Source organism: Miscanthus floridulus, chromosome 8, assembly GCF_019320115.1.
Source record: "Miscanthus floridulus cultivar M001 chromosome 8, ASM1932011v1, whole genome shotgun sequence".
NCBI classification, from domain to species: domain Eukaryota; kingdom Viridiplantae; phylum Streptophyta; class Magnoliopsida; order Poales; family Poaceae; genus Miscanthus; species Miscanthus floridulus.
In genome coordinates, this window is record NC_089587.1 from 102,424,972 (window position 1) to 102,438,137 (window position 13,166).

General features: G+C 46.7%; 1 protein-coding gene and 1 pseudogene across 1 annotated transcript; both read left to right on the forward strand.

Annotated features, from left to right (window-relative positions):
* Positions 1–6,550: 6,550 nt before the first annotated feature.
* Positions 6,551–8,441, forward strand: LOC136469654 (uncharacterized; annotated as a pseudogene).
* A 2,395-nt stretch (positions 8,442–10,836) lies between these two features.
* Positions 10,837–12,710, forward strand: LOC136473114 (homeobox-leucine zipper protein HOX27-like). The gene is made up of 4 exons (XM_066470807.1): positions 10,837–11,202; positions 11,322–11,698; positions 11,774–11,853; positions 11,993–12,710. Exons 1-4 carry the CDS (start codon positions 10,947–10,949, stop codon positions 12,399–12,401), a joined length of 1,122 nt encoding a protein of 373 aa, XP_066326904.1. The 5' UTR covers positions 10,837–10,946; the 3' UTR covers positions 12,402–12,710.
* The last annotated feature ends 456 nt before the right edge of the window (positions 12,711–13,166 follow it).

Consider the following 13,166-nt stretch of genomic DNA (forward strand, 5'->3'; position numbering starts at 1 on the left):
CCGTATGCCCCGACAGCTACGGTGTTTTTGTTCATCAGCATAATCGAATTCACAGTTCCCCACACCACAAGCTTTAGCTCCTGCCTTCCCGAGAAGCTGTCAGGTCGCCTAAATCAATCGAACAGCTCGGATCGCCACCGAGAGACAGAAATGAAAAATGACAATGCTTATGCAGGTTACACCGACCTCGTCGCAAGCGTTGGACCTGAACCCCGCACTGACATATTTGGTAAGAGCTTCCCGTCGCTCACACCACCAAGGTAACATTACCGACCCCCTGCTTTTGTTTCAATTAAGTTATACATTGAATCCATACATCCAAATGTTGCATATGCAAATCGCTGCATTCCAACGCTTCGTGTCGCGTCACGAAGCGGCAGCCACCTCATTCAATATCAGCGGCGACTGACTGAGGTTCGAAGGCTAGCCCACAAAGGGCTCGAGGCCACCTCATTCAAAAATTTTGTTCTAATGAAAGGTGTATTCTGGAATTGTAGAGGGCCACAAGACCTAGCTAAACATACGTTTTTACATGATGTGGCCGAGGATAATAAACTTGATTTTATAGCTCTATCAGAAACCAACAAAAATAGTTTCTCGACTTAGTGTCTAGAAAATTTTTGTGTGGGGGCTGATTTTGTTTGGCATTGGTGGAGCCCTCGGGGTATGTCTGGGTGATTCTAATGGGGATAAATCAGGGTTGCTTTGAAATAGAGAACATTGTGGATGGAGACTACCATATGAAGTTTGTCTTAAAAAGTAAAGTAGATGGTTTTTGATGGGCCCTTTTATCTGTTTATGGTGCAGCATAAGAGGAGCACAAAGAACACTTTCTATCAGAGTTAGTATGAGCCTATACTAGCTGTGGGAATCTACCTTTCTTAGTAGGAGGAGATTTCAATATTATTAGGAATCCATCCAAAAAAATAATTCAAGATATAATGACAAGTGTCCACTCTTGTTCAATGCTATTATTGAAACATTGAATTTAAGAGAGATAGAGATGATGGGGAGAAAATATATGTGGGCTAACTATGCAGAAGTGCCAACATTTGAAAAGTTCGACCGTATTTTGGTAACAATAGATTGGGAACAAAAATTTCCGCTAGCTTCCGTTCAGGCACTCACCCGAGAAATCTCAGACCACACACCGCTTTTGCTCGATGGGGGGAACCATCTCATAGAGGCAATGCTAGGAATTTCAAATTCAAACTGGGATGGCTAACAAGAGATGGTTTCTTTGACTTGGTGAAAGATGTTTGGGAATATGATAATTGGGGGTTGGTCACCCATGGAACTGTGGCAAAATAAAATAAGAAGATTGAGATGTTTTCTTAGAGGATGGGCTAGGAATTCAGTCTCACAAAACAAGAAGCACAAATCTAATCTTTTAGCCAACATAGATGTCCTAGACAGAAAGGCAGAAACGTGCCTATTGTCACTGCAAGAGGAAGACCTTAGACATCACCTAAAAGAGCAATTAACTAAGTTGCTAAGAGAGGAGGAGATTTACTGGCTCCAACGATCAAAAGTAACAAGGTTATTGCAAGGGAATGACAACACTAAGTATTTTCACCTGGTGGCAAATGGGAGACACAAAAAAACAAAAATTGTACCGTTAGAACAGGAACAAGGGATTATTGTTGGAGATGCGAGCCTAGAAAATTTTATAACTGAATACTATAAAGGACTGTTTAGACCACATATACAAAATTCTTTCTCAATGTACAAGACTTTGAGATATGATATACCTCAAGTGTTGGAGGAGGAGAATCAAGTATTGACGGCTCCATTCAGTGAGGAGGAAGTTAAAGTGGCAATCTTCGATATGGAACACAACAAGGCACCTGGCCCGGATGGCTTTCCCGTTGAATTCTATCAAGTCTTTTGGGAGATTGTGAAGCCAGATTTGATGAGCCTGTTCCATGAATTCCATGTCGGGAGACTGGCTATTCATAGTTTAAATTTTGGTATACTTACTTTATTACCAAAGGTTACTGATGCGGTCCGAATACAGCAATATAGGCCAATATGCCTCTTAAATGTAAGCTTTAAGATTTTTATGAAAGTAATAAATAACAGATTATTAAAAGTGGTAGATAAACTGATAGGGCCAACTCAGACGACTTTCATCCCAGGTCGCTATATAATGGAAGGTGTTGTAATTTTGCATGAAACAATTCATGAGTTGCATAGGAAAAAATGAGATGCTATCATTTTAAAACTAGACTTTGAAAAAGCATATGATAAACTAAAGTGGCCCTTCATACAACAAGTTCTTCGAATGAAAGGATTCTCACAAACTTGGTGTGATTGGATTGCGAAAGTTATCTCTAGAGGGAGTGTTGTAGTAAAGGTCAATGATAATATAGGCCATTATTTTCAAACAAGGAAAGGAGTGCGTCAAGGGGACCCATTATCTCCGATCTTGTTTAATATAGTGGTAGACATGTTGGTTGTCCTTATTTCAAGAGCTAAAGAGGCTGAACAAATCAAAGGGGTTGTTTCACATTTGATAGATGAGGGACTTTCGGTCCTTCAGTATGCGGATGATACTATTATCTTTATGGACAATGATCTAGAGAGGGCCAAAAACATGAAGCTCTTGCTTTGTGCTTTTGAACAATTATCAGGACTCAAGATCAATTTCCATAAAAGTGAATTGTTCTGCTACGGGGTGGCCAAAGCCAATTAAATTGAATATGCACAAATTTTTGGGTGTAATATAGGATCATTCCCATTTAGATACCTAGGAATTCCTATGCACCATAGAAAACTCTTGAATAAGGACCAGAAATATGTTGAGGAAAGATTCCAGAAAAGACTCAATTGTTGGAGGAGCAAGATGTTGTAAGCAGGAAGAAGGCTTGTTCTAATTAACTCTATTTTGAGTAGTCTCCCTATGTTCATGTTATCTTTTTTTGAAATTCCGAGAGGGGTTTTGAAGAAGTTGGATTACTATAGATCACGGTTTTTCTGGCAGAGTGATGAACATAAGAAAAAGTATAGACTGACTAAGTGGGAGGTAGTTTGCACACCGAAAGACCAAGGAGGGTTGGGAGTCCTAAATTTAGATATTCACAATAAGTGCCTCCTAAGCAAATGACTGTTTAAATTAATTAATGGAGACGGGGTGTGGTAGCAATTGCTTAGGAATAAATATCTAAGAAACAAAAGTTTGACGCAGGCTCAATACATGCCCAGGGATTTTCAATTTTGGGCTGGCGCTATGAAGGTCAAGAGGGAGTTTCTTTCATTGGGCAAGTTTGATCTAGGTGACGGGTCTCAAGTGCGATTTTGGGAGGACTCGTGGATAAGATCGCGTCACATTTATCATAATCACCGTTTTACCATTTTTTTCATGGGTCCATCCACACACATACAATCTATATAGATCCACTCCTGAAAAAAACAATGGAACCCTAAAAAATTATACAAACTAGTCCATGTGGATAAAATTATTCACACATAGGCATAGCTAATCGAACTTTCTTTGTATTTGCTCTCTTTCATTTGTTCATATTCTAACACAAAACTATATAGAGATACATTCATATATTTTTTATGGTTGCAATCCATGAAAAAAATCGCGCGCTATATAATTTAGCGGCGGCCACTCCTGGGAGCTATGCGCTGCTATAGCGTCGCTATAGCGCCGCTATAGCCGCGCTATAGCACCGCTATAGCGCCGCAGCGTGAGATAGCTGCTCACGCTATATCGCCGCTATAGCGCTGCTATAGCGCGCTATTTATATACAGCCAGGCAAAAAAATAATAAACAGTCCAAACAGGCAACATATTCATAGTTTCATACTTCCATACAGTCTAAACATCCATAAGGTTCAAATATTCAGTAGCTAACATGAAACAACAATAACGGAGGGTACTCTGGATTAGGGTTAGAGGGCTCAAGATGGGCCTAAATCTGACTCTGCCTTGTTTTTTTTTGTCAGCACCAATGTTTTCAGATTGTATTATCGAGGCTAGTCGTATGACCACCGATAAGTCGATAAGGGACGATTAGTCGTCGATAAGGGACGATTAGTCGGTCCTAATCGGTCTAATCGGCTAGTCGGACATTTAGTCGTCCTTGTGCCCAGATGGCCTGATCGACCATGTATATACTATATATATTATGATGTAAATATATGTAAACATGGCAGAGGAGGCAGAGTGGTGTCTCATCTTGATGCTGCGGACGCCGGCGAGAGGCGCGGACGGAGCTGCAGACTAGGTCGTCGTCGGAGGAGGTGGCGAGCTGGTTCAGGCCGTGGAGTGCCCTCTGCTCTACCGCCCACTGTGCCTCGCGCTCGCCCTTGCCGCAGTCCTTGTTCGTGAACGCCGTCCGCGCGAGATAGGAGAGGAGACAGGCGAGGTGGCGCTCGGGGTCGTGCTCCAGGAGCTTGCTCTCGTAGATCGTCCGCACCCTGGCGCTTGACCGACGGAGCTGCGCCGCTGCAGACGGAGCTGCACCGGCGGATGGAGCTGCGCCGCTGCGGACAGAGCTGCAGGCCGTGGACGAGCTGCGCCGACGGACGGAGCTGCAGGCCGTGGACGGAGCAGCGCCGGCGAGGGAGCTGCAGGCCGCGGACGGAGCTGCGCCGGCGAGGGAGCTGCAGGCCGTGGACGGAGCTGCGCCGCTGCGGACAGAGCTGCGAGAGAGAGCAGAGCCAGAGCGAGAGAGAAATGTGCCGTGTGCGGCGCTTGCAGCCAGCTCCTTCACTCGTCAGTCGTCACTCAGACACTCACTCTTATCTTACCCTAATGGGCCAGCTATTAGGTGGGCCGAATTCTTTAGCTGGGCCGAATTCTTTAGCTGAATATACTGGCCCAACTAGTCGTCATGTGTGTCTGATCGGACGACTAATCGTGATTAGTCGCAACTTATCAGACGATAAGGTTTCTAATCGGTCCAAACTAATCGAGGACCCTTATCGAGCACCTTTTTACGATAAGGACGACTAATCACGATTAATCGTCGTCCGATCTGTAATCATTGGTCAGCACATGAAACAGCAATAGCGGCGATTTAGCGCGCTATGGCGCTATAGCGGCAATAGCGGCGCTATAGCAGCAATAGCGCGTATAGCGTGAAAATGCAAGATATCGTCGCGGCGAGCTATCTGGGACGCTATTAGCGTGCTATAGCGGCAAAATAGCGCGCTATTTTTTTCGTGGGTTGCAATAAACTTTAGTTACTAAACACTCTATGATATTTGTATAGTTGAAGTTTTAGCTTGAGATATGCGCGTGATGTGGAGATAGAGGTATCGCTATTGCTTCGTGTAATACATCATTTATGCATTCCTTGAGTTAGTTTTTCTATATTGATAATGGTACAAATGTATAGTTTAGGGCTTATTGAGATCACTTTTGAATTATAGTAATCGGACAAAAAAAGTCTCAATGAACCAAACATCCAAGATTATGGATTGCCCAACCAACAGGTTATTCTAATAATATAATCCATCTCAAGCCTACTAATAGAAGATTATTAGTGCTACGAAACCTAAATCCTACTAGTATACTGCAACAAATATATAATCTAGGGATTCAAATAACACATTTATTATAATCCACAATTCAAATTAATACAATCTAATTTACAATCTAGATTCTAATAATCCAGAGGTGATTGAAACAGGCCCTTAGAAGCACAAATATAAACACTTTGGTTTTTTATAGTGACAAGTAACTTAGATGCAAAGATAGAGGGCCACTTGTAACTTTAAGTAATGGCAAAGGTGGATAATTTGGAAGCAAACTGATGGTTTTTTCTTTGCATTTTTATTTATAGTGGCATAAGGCAAATCATTAAATCTATATCTAAACTACCCATGTATGTTATTGAAAGACTAGTTCATACTAGGTAATCCACTTCACATCCCTGTTTTTAGGACGTCCAATTAATCGCGATTAATCGTGACTAATCGTCCTGGATGGTTTTAGCAACTCGACCAGGGCCTCCGAATAGGCCAGACCGTCCAGGAAACTAGTCGTCTGATTAATCATCGTCTAGCCACGATTAATCGCCCGTCCAGGCTGTGCTAGTGGTCCAGCCCGTCCAGCCTGAGAGTGGGATGTATCTGAGAGCTAGGCCTATTTTATATTTTGGTCCAAGCCCATTAGGGTTTTCCTTTCCTACCCCCTCACTCCCTCAGCCTCTCACTCACACAGCAGACACACTCACTCTTTAGTCTTCTAGTCTTTCACCTCTCCCAGTCCAGCAGCAGCCCTCCCTCTCCCTTCCAGCTACTCCTCCCCCTTCCAGCTACCCTCCCTTGGTTCCCTGCTGCTCCTCCCCCTTCCAGCTGCCCTCCCTCTCTTCCCTGTGGTTGTTGCAGTGCTACAGGCACGCAGGCCTATAGATCTAGCGGGTGCAGAACTACAGATCCAACTGTGTAAGGGAGGAAGACTACACGAAGAATATGAGCTCCTCCTCCTCAGGTCAGTCATCACCTCCTCGTTCAATCTTGGTGCTTTGAAGCTTGAAGCTCTGTTTCTCTGTGTAGATCTAGATCGGCAGAGGCAACGTGCAGTGGAAGTGTACATGAACATCCATGATGCTAAAGTTCAAGGAGAAGTTGGTTCTGCTCTAGCCTCCTCAGTTGCATCAGGCTCTACTGCTGCTGCTGGTTCAGCAGCATCAACTGCTCCCGATGTTGCATCTCTTGTGGAAAAGGCCCTAGCAAAACTGCCTCTAGAAATGGCTGCTGAAGCTAAAGATCCCAAGAGGAAGGCTAAGTCTTGAGACCCTGGATGGAAGTTTGGATGGTGGCCAGATATTGCAAAGAAGGACGTTGTGCAATGTATTTTTTGTAAGAAGATAACTCCCTCAGAAATCAGTAGGTTCAAACAACACCTTGCTGGAAGTTATGGTGATGCACTTGGATGTCCAAATTGCCCTGAGATTATTAAGCGAGAGATGGATGCTTATATCAAGAAGAATACAAGGTCTGCAGTTGTGGTAGTTCCTGAAGTTCAACAAGATTCTAAAGAGGGTGAAGGTGATGAAGTTGCTGAAGTTGAACTAGAAAAAAGTGCCTAGTTCTGGTACAAAGACCAAGCAAAAGCAAGCACAAGCAAAGAAGAAAGTAGCTCAATCTTCCATCGCTGCCTATATGGCTGCTGCTGGTTCATCAAAACCAGCAAATCAAAAGAACACCAAGTCAGTTGTTTCCATACTTCGGAAGACACCAGAAGAGGTAGTTTCAGAAAGGCACAAATTCAAGACTTCTCAGCCTACTATAAAGCATTGCACAAAGAAAGAGAACAAACAAGTTGTTGATGACCATGTAGCTGATTTCTTTTATGAAAATTGTATACCATTCAATGTCATTAACTCTAGAAGCTGGGAGGTTATGCTTGAGTCAATTGGACAGTATGGACCTGGGTACCGCTCACCATCCTACTCTCAGCCTACTATAGAGCATTGCACAAAGAAAGAGAACAAACAAGTTGTTGATGACCATGTAGCTGATTTCTTTTATGAAAATCATATACCATTCAATGTCATTAACTCTAGAAGCTGGGAGATTATGCTTGAGTCAATTGGACAGTATGGACCTGGGTACCGCTCACCATCCTACCATGAAATTAGGGAGCCATTGTTAGAAAGGGCTGTCAATAGGACAACAGAACTGAGGAAAAAGCATGAGGAAGCTTGGAAAGAGTATGGTTGCACTCTGATGTCTAATGGTTGGACAGATACTAGCTATCGTCATTTAATCAATTTTCTTGTAAACAGTCCAGCAGGGACCTTCTTCCTAGGTTCAGTTGATGCATCAAGTGAGGTAGCTGATATGAATTTGCTAACAGATTTGTTAGAGAAGCAAATTGACAAGATTGGGAGGGAATATGTGGTGCAGATTATCATAGACAATGGGTCCAACTTCAAGGCAGCGGGAAGGATTCTAATGGAGAGGATCACGCACTTGTTTTGGACACCTTGTGCTGCCCATTGCCTGAATTTGTTGCTGCAAGACATTGGAGAGATAAAGGAGTTCAACACTGTCATAAATTCAGGAAAGAAGGTGAGCAGATTTCTATACAAGCATGGGAGGATACTTGATCTAATGAGACAGAAAATAGGTGGGGATCTTGTGAGGCCAGCTGTGACTCGATTTGCTACTTCTTATCTCACTTTGGCAAGTATGTATAAAAATAAGCAAGGCTTGAGAAATTTAGTCGTCAGCGAGGAATGGCACAATAACAGCATGTCTAAGTCTGTTGAAGGCAAACGAGTTGAGAATATTATCCTGTCTGTGCCATTTTGGACTAAATTGGAATATTGCTTGAAAGCTTCACAACTACTTCTCGTTGCTCTAAGGATTACAGATGGGGATGAGACACCAGCAGCTCCTGAGATCACTGCAACCATGGATGTTGCAAAAAGCACCATCAAAGAATCTCTAAAAGATAAAACTAAATTACTTGGCTAGGTGCTGGCGTTATATGATAAGAGGTGGGATACCCAAATGGAACAAAAGCTATATGGGGCAGCCCTATTCTTGAATCCAAACAAGTTCTTTGCCATAAGGGAGAAAGACAAGAGACAAGCTGCAAGGTTAAGAGGCAAGTTCAATCAAGTTCTATGGAAAATGGTGACTGATGACAATGTGTCAACCAAGATTTCGCAGCAAGCTGATGACTATGAACAATCTGAAGGTGAAGGCTTCTCAATGCCTTTAGCTATAAGGGACAGAGACAAAAAGAACCCTAGTAAGTTTAGAACATTTTCTTTCCTTCAATTGTGCTGATTCTGTTTTGCTATGAGCTGATTCTAGTCTAATTGTGTTTTAGTTCATTGGTGGTGTTCATATGGTGGCCATACATTTGAACTACTATGTTTAGCAAAGAAAATTATCAGTCTTTGTTGCGCAGCATCAGGTTGTGAGCGTAACTGGAGCGAATTCTCTAGTGTAAGTATCATTGCTAGAGTGTTAGTGCTGTTGGAAATTGTAGACCAATGTGATGTCATGTTATTTTTTTCTGTAGATTCACACCAAAAAGAGGAATAGATTAGAGCACAAGAGGCTAAATAAATTGGTTTATGTCAGTTAAAACAGAAAGATGACAAATAGGTTTCAAAAAATTCGAGAACTTGGTTGCAAAGGAAAGAGGAGCAACCCTCTCTTGCTAGAAGAGTTTCAGTGGGACAGTGAATGGGTTGATGAGAATTATGGGGAGCTGCCTTGGACTGTTGTGGATGAAGCTATTGGTGCATCTGAGAATCTAAGGGCTCGCAACTTGCCTAGGGTTGCTGCTAGCCGTGCTGTAGCCACTGTCCAGAAGACCTATACTAGGAACAGGAAGCGTCGTAGGGGGACTTTTGCAGCACAAGATATATCTAGAGGTGCAGAAGATGATAGTGACCATGATGCTGATGCAAGAAATGAAGACCAAGAAGATCAACATGCATCTGATCCTGTGGCACCAATGGAGGAGGATGAAGACCCCCATGGATGTGCAACAGATGGAGATGGAGGAGGCTTTTGTGTAGATGGCACTCTACTTGAGTAGTTCTTTAGATCATTGGCTGTTTTGCCTATTTATGTACTGGACTTGATGTATGCACCATTGCACTATGCACTATGGCAATGGCAGCGTGGCACTATGCCCACTAGCCACTATGCACTATGCAGTTCTGGACTGGTTTAAATTGTGTGCTTTACTGTTTTAATTTTCTTTGTTGATCACTTGATTGTCTTTCACCTGATTGCCTTTCACCATATTTCCTTGCTAATGTGCTTTATTTTTCTATAATTTTAGTTTGTCAGCAGCAGCCAACAAGACAAGAAAGGGCTCTGCAGCAGCCAGGTAAGTGGCCAACTGACCTATCTAGAGTCCAGAACATGTAGTATATTAGTGTGTGTATATTAGTTTGAGTAACTATATAATATATATGGTATATCAGTTCTCCATATATAGGGGACGACCAGAGGACTCGTCCAGGGTCGATTAATCGTCCTGGACGACGACTAATCGTCCTGGACGTTCTGGACGGTCCCCAGGCATCCAGACTCGACCAGCCGTTCTGAAAACATTGCTTCACATGTAGTCAAATCCATGTATAAGAAAATACACGTGTGTTTGAGGGATGGCATGGCTGTCTGCCATAATTAGCTGCATCTAATAATAAGCTAGTAGTATAAGACACTTCTTTTGGTGTCCAATTAAGAAATCTAAGAACATTTTTATTTTATTTGTCCATCGGACGATTCATCATCATGGTTGTTCTTGGTAATGTTTTGTCTCGGGGGCAATGGCTGATATAGAGAAAGAATATAAATAGTGAAAAAGGAAGTTGTGCTCCAAGTTGTTCCTGGCAGCACCTGGGACAAAAACAATACGCTCCCCAAGAAATAGAGATCTCCAAGAAATACGCACATCCGGGGCGATGGCCGGGCGAGCACGGTGGCTTGCATCTGCACCTCCCAGCTTTCTGATAAAGATCGTGGGAGCTACTGTACTAACGAAAGGGCAAAGATACGTCGCCCGCCCCCGCCCACGGTGATGATTAACATAATTATTAGTGGCTGCTGCTGCTGGCTGGGCCATGCTGCCGCCGCTGCCGCTGCCACTGCCGCCCTCGCTGCGACTGCACTGCACTGCAACGCTGTGCAGTGCTGCATCGCCATGCCATGCCATGCTGCCATGCGGCCATGCTGCCATCGCCCTGTGGGTTTTTTTAATCCTGCCCTCATGATTCGACCCCCCTGCCTGCTCCCTTTTGCCGGGCCACTCCACTCACGTGCGCTCGTCAAACCGCTGTCCTGAAGGAGTCAAAACCAAACCAAACACGGGTCCTCTCCTCCGTCACTCAGCTGGCTGAGCTCTCCCACACCGTTGCCACGCTCTCCCACATCGCACGCGGGGACGGTGCTGCTCCCGTTCCTTGCTGCTCCTGCTTGCCGGGGGCGGTGCTGTTTCTTGGTTCTGGTGGGATGGAACTGGGGCTGAGCCTGGGCGAGGCGCCAGTGCCGGACGCCGCCGGGAGGGCGCTGCCGGAGCTGGGCCTCGGGCTTGGGGTCGGGATTGGAGCCAGCGCCACCGGAACCGGAAGAGGGGGTGAGGAGGGCGGGAGGGGAATAAGCAGGGCAGCGGGGTGGTGGGCGGCGGCGCCGGCCACACCGGAGCCGGCGGTGCGGCTCAGCCTCGTGTCCAGCAGCCTCGGCCTTCAGTGGCCGCCTTCGGACGCCGGTGAGAGCCGTGTGTTCTGGTTTCTTCCGACGCTAGCTAGCTCCGCGCTCTGGATTCTTGGTTTCTCTGTTGGGTGGTGCCGTGACTGACCGGGTCGTTCTTCTTCTTCCTGTCTGCAGGCATCTGTCATGCAGGCCGTGGCGAGGCGCCGGCGGCGCGCGGGTTCGACGTGAACCGGGCGCCGTCGTCGGTGGCGGCGAGCGCTCTGGCGGCGCTGGAGGACGACGAGGAAGACCTGGGCGCGGCGGCGGCCCTGTCCTCGTCGCCCAACGACGACAGCGCGGGCTCCTTCCCGCTGGACCTGGGTGGCGGCATACGTGCCCACGCCGAGGGCGGCGGCGGGGCGCAGGCCGGCGGCTGCGGCGGTGGCGAGCGGTCGTCGTCTCGCGCGAGCGATGAGGACGAGGGCGCGTCCGCGCGCAAGAAGCTGCGACTCTCCAAGGAGCAGTCCGCGTTCCTGGAGGAGAGCTTCAAGGACCACAGCACCCTCAACCCTGTAAGAATCCATGGAAACTTGCCTTCTTGGTCTTGACGTCGAGACTAACCAACCTTTGTCGCCGGCGGCCTGCAGAAGCAGAAGGCGGCGCTGGCGAAGCAGCTCAACCTCCGGCCGCGACAGGTGGAAGTCTGGTTCCAGAACCGCCGAGCCAGGTAGGTGCATGCACAGGGGAAAAAAAATCTCTGCTCCTGATATCCTCCCTCCAGCTGGTCCAGCCGGCGGCCACGGAGCTGCTCAGTTCAGCTAACCTTATGTTCTCCGGCCGGCAATCGACGCGCCCATGTCATGCAGGACGAAGCTGAAGCAGACGGAGGTGGACTGCGAGTACCTGAAGCGCTGCTGCGAGACGCTGACGGAGGAGAACCGGCGGCTGCACAAGGAGCTGGCGGAGCTGCGCGCGCTCAAGACGGCGCGGCCCTTCTTCATGCGCCTCCCGGCCACCACCCTCTCCATGTGCCCCTCCTGCGAGCGCGTCGCCTCCGGCCCCAACCCTGCCTCCACCTCGGCACCACCTGCATCATCATCCACGCCGCCTGCCACAGCCACAGCCACAGCCGCCTCCTACGCCGCCGCCGTCGCCGCACCCGTCGTGCGAGGCGAGCACCGGTCCTCGTCGTTCGCCGCGCTGTTCGCGGCGACCCGCAGCTTCCCGCTGGCATCCCAGCCGCGGGCGCCGGCGCCGGCCAGCAACTGCTTGTAAATACGCGCGCGCGCGCGCCATCAGCCTCTCCCTCCGTGGGTTGGTTCTCGTGAGAATTTTTGGGGTTTCCGAGGCCGTGCGTCGCCGTCGCGTCCACGGCTGGGATGCGAGAAGCGGAGGCTGCTGCTGGGACGGCGCCGTTAACCTTGATTTGCTCTCTGTTTAACGTGTTCATGTTATAAGCACGAATGGTTCATCAGGGTTTAAGCTCGTTTAGGACGAGAGGAATTTGTTTCGTTTTTTTTGGCAGCAGCAGCTCAGAAGTAGTACAGTGTTGCCACTATTTATGAAGTGCATTTGCTTCGCAGTTCGCGGTTCGTACGAGGGTGCAGATTTGCGAAATTATGGCGCCGCACGCGTTCCGAGCGACGAAAATTTTCAAGCGATTTTCGCGTACACCGCCGTGTTGTGTTGTCTGCTCCTTTATGAGTGCCGTTTATGGCCGCGTTTAGTTCCGGCCGGATTTGGCGCCGGCTGAATTCGGTAGCACTGTTGCTACACTGTAGTATTTTGTTTTTATTTGGTAATAATTGTCTAATCGTTGACTAATTAGGCTCAAAACGTTCGTCTCGCAAAGTACAACCAAACTATGCAATTAGTTTTTGATTTCGTCAATATTTAGTACTTCATGTATGTACCGCAAGTTTGATGTGACGGGAAATCTTTTTTTTGTATAATGCCAAAGTTTGGATATTTGATGAACTAAACATGACCTATGTGAGTCGTTGCTTGTCACTGCAGTTTGGAAAGGTGTGACAGTGTGAG